General features: G+C 54.5%; 1 protein-coding gene across 1 annotated transcript; it reads right to left on the reverse strand.

Moving 5' to 3' along the window:
* Positions 1 to 2577: 2577 nt before the first annotated feature.
* Positions 2578 to 8606, reverse strand: FAM221B (family with sequence similarity 221 member B). Its single transcript, XM_089488686.1, has 6 exons — positions 8072 to 8606; positions 6953 to 7096; positions 5309 to 5419; positions 4361 to 4564; positions 3703 to 3822; positions 2578 to 2783 (listed from the first exon to the last, which is right to left on the reverse strand). The coding sequence occupies exons 1-6, from the start codon at positions 8604 to 8606 to the stop codon at positions 2578 to 2580; spliced, it is 1320 nt and encodes a 439-aa protein (XP_089344812.1).
* Positions 8607 to 8843: the final 237 nt, after the last annotated feature.

An 8843-nucleotide genomic window follows, 5' to 3' on the forward strand; every position in this document is an offset into this window, starting at 1 on the left:
TTTGGTTCTTATGGTTGACACCACTTTAACTTCCATTATAGTTCTGTGCTATGGAATCTTGGGATTTGTAGTTCTGAGGAGCTGTTTAGCCATCTCTGTCAGGTGCCACAACAAACTTCAAATCCCAGCATTCCACAGCATGGAGCCAAGGGCAGTTAAAGTGGCATCAAACTGGATTATTTCTTTAGTGCAGATGCAAACAGAGTCCTTCCTCTCAAGCTGTTCACATCAGATACATTCAGACTGATAAAGTGAAGTGCAGCTGCTCAAGCAATGAGCGGCAGCCACTCTGTTCATGCTCAGAGACACTCTGTTCATATTCTGAGACACTCAGAGGGGGGCAAAAAAGGAGCTACTTGAGGATGAGCTTAGGAAACATGAATGGGTTTCATGGTTGGACTCAAGTAGCTTCAATGTATACCATTATAGATATATAAACATACCAAACTCCAAAATACATCTAGTCCTCAGCATTTTGGATCAGGGAGATTCAGCCTGTAGTTGATTGTTGTTATTACAAGTCACCTTTTCTTTCTTTGATATTTCCTTTTAGAGCCTTCCTTCTCCCTTCCTTCCTTTTTCTTCCTTTCTTCCCCTTCCTTCCTTCCTTCTTTCTTTCTTTCCTTTCTCTTCCTTCCTTCCTTTAGTTCTCCCTCCCCTCGTTTTTCCTTCCTTTTTTCTGTGTGTCTTCCTTCCCTCTTCCTCCTCCTCCTCCTCCTCCTCTCCCGGACGGAGACCTTTTTTGGCAAAAGCCCAGAGTGTTGCTGGGAGGGAGACCGCCCTCTCCCCTCCCTCTCCCTCTCTCTCTCTCTCTCTCTCTCTCTCTCCTGAGTCCGCTCCGACGGAAGGAGCTTGAACAACAGGCACTGCCCCCACCTCAAGGCTCCCTCCCTCTCCCTGAGACTTCCCCCCCTTTCCCTCTCTATCCCAGTCCCTGCTTTTGATGGGGGGGAGGAGGAGGAGGAGGAGGAGTGGAAGCCGGACTAGTCTGAAGGAACCGAAAGGGAAAGGAGCCACAGGGGCTCTCTCTCTCTCTCTCTCTCTCTCTCTCTGAGCTTGAACTCCCTCCTCCCTCCTCCCTCCATTAAAGCCGCGGAGCAGAGGGAAAAGGGGAACTTTTGTTTTGTCTTTCCTCTGTTCCCTCGCCCTGGTTTTAATGGAGGGGAGGGGGGAGGAAGGAGCTTGAACGCCCCCAGGGCCAGATAGGGGGGTCCCGACCCCCCAACCCCCCCCCCGGCTACGTCCCTGCAGGAACTCTCAACCAAAGTGTCCACATTGACAGAATAGCAGAATGGTGTTGGACTGGGTGGCCCTTGGGGTCTCTTCCAACTCCATGATTCTACTGTTCTAAACCAGGGCTTCTTATGCCATAAAATTTAATTAATTAGTAATTAAAAATAACAATTATAAGCTGCTCTGATAGCCTTTAGGTCTGAAGGCTGGGGTATAAATAACATAAATAAAAATAAATAAAATGGGGGGGGGCTGGGAGGGGGTCCCTTGGGCCCATTGGCTGCAACAGTTCCTTTCTTTCTTGGAAACCTGTGTCCTGGCGTTGGTACATTGGCCACCACTGCCCCAGACCTCACGTTTCAATTGCAAACCTCTTGCATAGTGTCCTCCAGTGGGACATCCTACAACAAAGGACAGTACTTGCCCATCGGGAAATCATACTTGTCCATATACAATCATGGGGAATATTTGACCATAGGGAAACATGGGGATTAAATCCCAATGATTCCCTATGGGCAAGTATTTCCCTTGTTCCTCTATGGGCAAGTACTCCCTAATGATTCCCTATGGGCCAATATTCTCCAATGATTCCCTATGGGCCAATATTCCCCAATGATTCCCTATGGACCAGGATTCCCCAATGATTCCCTATGGGCCAATATTCCCCAATGATTCCCTATGGGCCAATATTCCCCAATGATTCCCTATGGACCAGGATTCCCCAATGATTTCCTATGGGCCAATATTCCCCAATGATTCCTTATGGCCAGATATTCCCCAATGATTCTCTATGGGGCAAGTATTCCCCAATGATTTTCTATGAGCAAGTGAGCCCTATGTTTCCCTATGGCACCTTCCAGGCCTCCCTGCGAAACAGTCTAGCAATGGCATTGAAGACTGGCAGGGCAGCCGCTGTGTCCTGAGGTTCAGAGGTGGGTTTGTATTGATTGGTGGCCAAAGAACCCAAGAAGCATGCAGACCCCCTGCTTCATGTCCCACCATCCTCCATGGCACTGGCCTCTTGCTCAAGGGTCAGAGCCCCCCATAGGAGCAAAGGGGAAAGATGGGTCATCAGCACGGTCAAAGAGTCTGGTGTTGAGGTCAAAAAGAAATGCTTGGAAGCCCCCTCAGTGGTGGGGCACGATGGCTGCTCCCTTGGCCCTGATCCTGTGGGGAGGGTCTCACCTGGTTGCCCCCTCCCAGCTCCTGAGACCCCGAAGGGATGCCCCCAAACCCATCCACAAGGAAGGACCCAGAGAGAGGAGTGTGCCCACGGCCGCCTCGACCCCTTTATTGCGTGGCACCTCCGCCGGGCATTTTGGGGGGGGTCTCTCCCGGCCGCCCTTAGGCCTTCTTGTCATCCTTCTCCATCAGCCTCCTGAGGGGTCCTGAGGGGGGAAGAGGCAAAGGGCGTGAGCCGGAGGGGCCGGCCAGGGCCATGGGGGTCCGGCCTTGCTGGAGTGCCCGGTAGGCAGAGTGGTCCTCAGGCCGGCCGGTCAGCACGGCGTTGCGCAGCTCTGGCATCTCCGCAAAGGGTAGGTAGGCCTCTCCTGGAGGGGAGGAAGAGAGGCGGCAGGGTGGGGTGGATGTAGGGGAGGCAGATGGAAGCCCCCCAAGGGGTCAGAAGCTGGTGGATGGGCAGTCCAATGCCAATGTCTAGCTGGCCCTGTTTGGAAAGCTGCTCTGGCCTCTTGGAGGAAAGCAAGTGGGGCAACCATGGCCATTGCTCTCATGGGGTCTCTAGCCCCAACTCCTCTGTTTGTGCAATGAAGCAATGTAGAGTTGGGGGCCTTAATCCTCCTACTCTCCAAAGACATTGTGCTCCCAGGAGCCACATAGATGGCATCCATGGCATGGCATGTCCCGACTGCCCGGCCACCACAGGCAAGATTGTCTTGGCAAATGCATAGATATATGGCTGGAGATAGTCAAGCGGGAGTGCTTGGCACATGGGTGCACATGCATGAAATGCACATGGGTGCAAATGCATAAAATGTATATAGGTGCACATGCATGAAATGGACATGGTGCAAATGCATGAAATTCACATGAGTTCAAATGCGTGAAATGCACATGAGTGTGCATGCATGAAATGTGCATGGGTGCGCATGCATGAGTTGGAGCACTAATGGGTTCAGCCCCAGACCACTAACTCAGTCCTTCTATGGAGGGCAAACGGTCGACCTAAGCATCAGAAAGGACTTCTTGATGGCCGGAGAGAGGCTGCTGATCATCTAAAGAGAGGTTGGTGGGCCTCTATCTCTGGGAGGGCTTAGACAGAGACTTCCTGCATGGCAGAAGAAGGGGTCGGGCTAGATCGAGGCTACTGGGGGGGGGGGTCAGAAGGAAGAGACTCTGACCTGGGATGACCCCCGTGTGATGACCAGGCCCTGGAAGTGGGGGTGGGATTGCTGCCTTGCCAGGACCCCCGCCCTTTCTCCCCGCCTGCCCCTCTTGACCCCTCCGTACCGCACGGCCGTCCCCCTTTGCGGCGGGTCTCCTCCGACTCAAAGAAGGTCTCGTGTTCCTCCCAGCGCCGGTCGCAGGCTGCGCAGAGGAAGTTGGAGGTGAAGGCTGGGCAGGAGCAGCCTGGAAGGGGCAAAGAGGGGGCAGGAGAAGGGGTCACTCAGTGCCATGAGGAGACCCCCATGTGGCAAGCCCAGCCGAGGGCCCACCTGCCCAAACAAGCCCCTCGATGGTCCTACAGGCGAGGATGGGGCAGCGATGTTCCCTGAGCTGATGGAGAGACTAGTGGCCAGCCTAGAGGTCCACGGGTCCGGGAGGCATGTGGCAACCCCTCCGTTCTGACTCAGATCTGCAGTGCTCCTGGAGGCACATGGCAAGCTGAGCCTGGCTCAGCTGGATGGCCCTTGGGGTCTCTTCCAACTCTATGTTCTATGATTCTCTATGAGTTCCTGAATGGCAGAATGGGCTTGGTCTGGATGGCCCTGCTTGGGGTCTCTTCCAACTCTATGGTTCTATTATTCTAGACCCTGATCAAAGTGACCTTTTGCACCCTCCAGGACCCATGCAGATAGCCAGGTGAAGGTGTGCCAGGAAGCCCAGCTTGACGGATGGCAGTCTATTGGTAATTCATATGTCGAATAAAGCCATGGTCAAGACCCACCTCGGACACTGCAGGCGCGTGCCCCCATCGGTGCGTGCTCCTCGTGGGTGTGTTTGCAGCGACATTTTGCCCTCCAGGCCTCAGGGTTGAAGCCTGTCCTTCTCCGCAGCCAGAATTCGCCCACTTCCTCCGGCCGCGAAGGGATGAACACGAAGCCTGGGCACTTGCACCCAGAGAGAGTGCAGGGCACAGTCGCCCGCTTCTCTGGAAGAGAAAAGGCATATGGGTCAGGAGGAGAAGTGGACGGCAGGGAAGGGTCAGTGGGTTAGGGCTAGGGTTTCTGCTAGAAGACCTCTCTAGGAATCTCTAGGTCCTCCAGGGCAACGCTGTGGTCAACGTCCGATGGAGGAGCTACAAAGGCCTAGTAGAGTCTTCTCTCTAGGAATCTCTAGGTCCTCCAGGGTAACTCTGTGGCCAACGTCCGACAGACACTGACCATAGAACTGCAATGGAGGAGCTACTAAGGCCTAGTAGAGTGTCCTCTCTAGGAATCTCTAGGTCCTCCAGGGCAACTCTGTGGCCAACGTCCGACAGACACTGACCATAGAACTGCGCTGGAGGAGCTACAAAGGCCTAGTAGAGTGTCCTCTCTAGGAATCTCTAGGTCCTCCAGGGCAACTCTGTGGTCAACGTCCAACAGACACTGGCCATAGAACTGCGCTGGAGGAGCTACAAAGGCCTAGTAGAGTGTCCTCTCTAGGAATCTCTAGGTCTTTCGGTGCAACTTTTAGTTAAAGTTGTCCATAGAGGTACACTGGAGGACCTAGAGATTCCTAGAGATGACATATTATTCGAATCCGTGAATAATCCAATCCAAGCCGAGGGGAGGGGTGAGTGTAGCAGCCGTTGCCTTAGTGGGCCTTCTTTGCTCAGAGGGTCTGTCCGACTCTGCTTGGCCCCGAATTACTACCCCTCACCTTCCTTGCCCCCAAACCAGTGGCTACTTACCCACATAGACCTGATGCTGCCTGAGGAGGTGCCCACAGAAGCACTTGGACTCGTCTCCCACGCGGAAGCAGTCCCACAGGTATTCGGGGCAGCGCCAGCCGATGTAGAGGCCTGTCGGGGAGGAGGAGGAGGCACTGTGGATCAAGCCTATGTAGCGTCCGGGACCTCGGTCTGGGATGCCCCCTCCAACATGGTCAGCCCCACCTGCCTCCTATATCTATCTGTCCCATTTCCTCAGACCCCAGAATGGAGGACCCCTCCCCGGTGTTGCCAAAACCCATTGTAAGACAATGTGGTGAGTGGGATGGAGTGGGGCCTGCTAACCTGCTCTTAGGAGGAACTTCTGGACAGGAAGGGCTGTTCCACAATGGAAGATACTGCTCCTTCAATGGAGATTGTGGTGGGGGGTCTCCCTCCTTGGAGGTGTTTAAACAGAGGCTGGATGGCCATCTGTCAATGGGGATGCTTTGATGGAGAGTTCCTGCATGGCAGAAGGGGGGGTTGGACCGGATCAGGGCCCTTCTTGCTATCTCTTCCAACTCTTGTCATTCTAGGAGTCTATATCATTTAACTGCTGGGACACCAGAAATGTGCCCATATTGCCCACCAAGGGGTGGGGTGGGGTCAAGGGGTCACAAACTGGACCCTGACCCTTGGCATATTTGCCACACACACACACACACACACACACACACACACACACACACACAATTCCAGACTTGCAGGGACTCCCATGGGAGACGAGACCAAACGGCTGATCCTCCAGCCAAGCTGGACCCCCAAATGGTCCAGCACAGTATAGGAGGGGGGTCCGCAGCCCCATGGCCCCCTGACCCCTGGTCTGGCCTGCCTGGCTTTCTTAGCAAAGGGATGGTCTCATCCCGCTTCTCACCTGCCTCTTGAAGAGCTAATAGGAAGGGGCAGCCAAAGAGGGAGCAAGCCCCCCAGCCAGAAGCCCCTCAAACCAATTTGGGCCTAAAGAAAGGAAGGACCCCTTGGCTGGAGAGGTCAAGCATATGGGAGTGTGCGCCTGTGTATGTGTGAATGTGTGCAGGTATTTTTTGGGGAGGAGTTGCTGATATCCCTGCAACCCAGACAGGAGGTGGAAGCACATATTGGGGGGGTCTTCTCTTGCAAGCCCCCTTGCTTCTCTGTTGGGGCTCAGCAGAGGCCGGGTGGGTCTCCAGGAAGTGTCTCCTGGAGAGGAGTCTAGCTGGCCTGGTGGGTCTTTCTTGAAGGGGCAGCAGAATGGCTAGACCCCCGGCCACTGGGGAGGATGCCTTATGGGCAGAGCCCAGTGGGCATCTTTGTGGTCTCTACTGGTTGGAAGAGACCCCAAGGCCCATCCAGTCCAGCTCCCTTCTTCTGCCATGCAGGAACACATAGGACCCTAAAGTTGGAAGGGCCTAATAAGGGTCATATAGTCCAACCTTCTTCTGCAATGAAGAAATACATAGGATCCTAGAGTTGGAAGGGATTCCCCAAAGGTCATCCAGTCCAACCCCATTCTGCCATGCAGGAACTCTCAATCAAAGCATACCTGACGGCCAACCAGCCTCTGTTCAAAGACCTCCAACAAGGGAGACTTGAGGGGCTCGAAGGTCTTTATGATTCCCCCAGACCCATTAAACTCATGACACACACCTGTCTGCATGGACTTGAGGGCTGCCTCCTTCTCTAGATGGAAGAGCTCCTTGACATTCTTGCCGAAGTTCTCGCGGTGCATCGCTTTGGCCACGGCCACCAGTTCGGCCTTCTCGGCCGGCACTACCGGACGGACCGTGTAGTCTGCAGAGGGAGAGGAAAAGGACTACAACTGACCCACTGACCACGGCCAAAGAGGCAGCTGCGCTCGCCAGGCCCCTTCGGTGGGGCTTCCCCAGGCGCAACTGTGCTGCTGTGCAGCACTTTTGGATCTATCTATATATATGCACAACTGTTCCAAGATTCGGGATCATTTGTCCCAAATGAATTGGTTCAAAATGGACCCACTCTAGTCAGCCGAAGGGCCAGTTTAAATTGATTCTGGTTTACGCTTGTGTGGAATCGATTTATCCAAAAAGACACGGAAAACATCAGCGTCAAAAAGACGTGGGTTAAATGGGTCTAGCGCATGGGGCCCCCTCTCCGAATCACTTCAGCCAATTGATTCAAGCACGAACCAGGGTCGTTTGAACCGGTTCAAACTGATCTGATTTAAAAGGTAGTAGGGATCAGGCCGATAAATTGCTTCTGCGCAAGTGTGAACCAGATCCAGATAAATCAGTTCTGCCCAAGTGTGTACCAGATGTGGTTCAGAACCAGTTTAAATCTGCCCTTCAGACGGCAAATTAGAGCGGCTCCATTTTTGAACCGATCCGTTCGTGAACGCGAACCACAAATGGGTTATTTTTACACAGAAAAAACGCGACTGGGGCAAATACGGTGTGAACCACGCTCCGCTGTGCAAACCGATCCATCGGTTCAGATCCCAAACCGCTTTCTTTTTCGTAAGTGGGAATGAGGCCTGACCAAAGGGACGCAACGCAGATGGCATTAAGCCAGCCACCGTAGGCTTCCTGCTGCAGTTGCACAGAGGACGTCATTTTGGGGTTCCCAAGAGGAAGCAAGAACGGCTGTGTATGCACATCAATGCTGTCGCCCTGAGATTCCTCCCCTCACCCCAAAGGCTAGAGAAGAGCCTCCAGCCTTTGGGTCGAGGCAATGACCCAAAGGCCTGACCCACGCCACTGACCACCCACATCCAGCCTCAGCTTGACCTACTCAGGGCTCCTTTCTTGGCCAGGGCTTTCCCCTTGGCCTTCTTCTGCTGCTCTTCTTCCAGGCTGCTCTGCGGAGGGAGGCTGGAGCTGGGGTCCGTCCAGGTGTCCTCGCCGCCATCCTCCTCGTCCTCCGATGGGCCTCGCAAGCCCAGCTGGCGCCGCTTCCAGGAGAAGGGGGACGTTGAGGGCGAAGTGGGGGCTGGGGAGGACGAGGAAGGGTCCTCAGAGGTCTCCATCAGTGGGGAAGACGCGTCGCTGGGGCCCCGATCTGGTGGGTCGGACGACCTGGAGGTCTCCAACTCGGAGCTGGGCAGAGAGGTGGTCTCCCTGCGGCCGCCGTCTTCATCCAGGGAGGTGGATGCTGGCAGGACCGTCTCATCCTCGTCCCCCCACAAGGAGGTGGACATCGGGGGGATGATCTCCTCTTCGACCTCCTGGGCAGTGGAAGAGGTCTGCCGGCCCTCCGGCCCCATGGCTTCCTCCTCCTCTGGGGCTTCCGCAGAGAACTCCTCCACCGGCTCTTCTTCTTCTTCCATGATTGCTCTCCTGGAAGACACACAAGGAAGGACCCCCAAGTGTTTCAGACACAGCGTGGGTGGGTGGCTGCAGAGGGCCAAATGGGTCCAACAGACCCTGACCATAGAACTGTGCTGGAGGAGCTACAAAGGCCTAGTAGAGTATTCTCTCTAGGAATATCCTCTAGGTCCTCCAGGGCAACTCTGTGGTCAATGTCCGACAGACACTGACCATAGAATTGCGCTGGAGGAGCTACA

Source organism: Sceloporus occidentalis, unplaced genomic scaffold (genome assembly GCF_023333645.1).
Source record: "Sceloporus occidentalis isolate IW3139 unplaced genomic scaffold, rSceOcc1.0.p SCAF_1, whole genome shotgun sequence".
Taxonomy (NCBI): domain Eukaryota; kingdom Metazoa; phylum Chordata; class Lepidosauria; order Squamata; family Phrynosomatidae; genus Sceloporus; species Sceloporus occidentalis.

Excerpts from the sequence above, each read along its gene's own strand:
- FAM221B (XM_089488686.1), bottom strand. The coding sequence starts at position 8,606 with ATGGAAGAAGAAGAAGAGCCGGTGGAGGAGTTCTCTGCGGAAGCCCCA. Across the intron at positions 7,097-8,071 it reads GGCCAAGAAAGGAGCCCTGA|ACTACACGGTCCGTCCGGTA; the intron begins GTAGGTCAAGCT and ends CTCCCTCTGCAG. Across the intron at positions 3,823-4,360 it reads ACGCGCCTGCAGTGTCCGAG|GCTGCTCCTGCCCAGCCTTC; the intron begins GTGGGTCTTGAC and ends TGCCCCTTCCAG.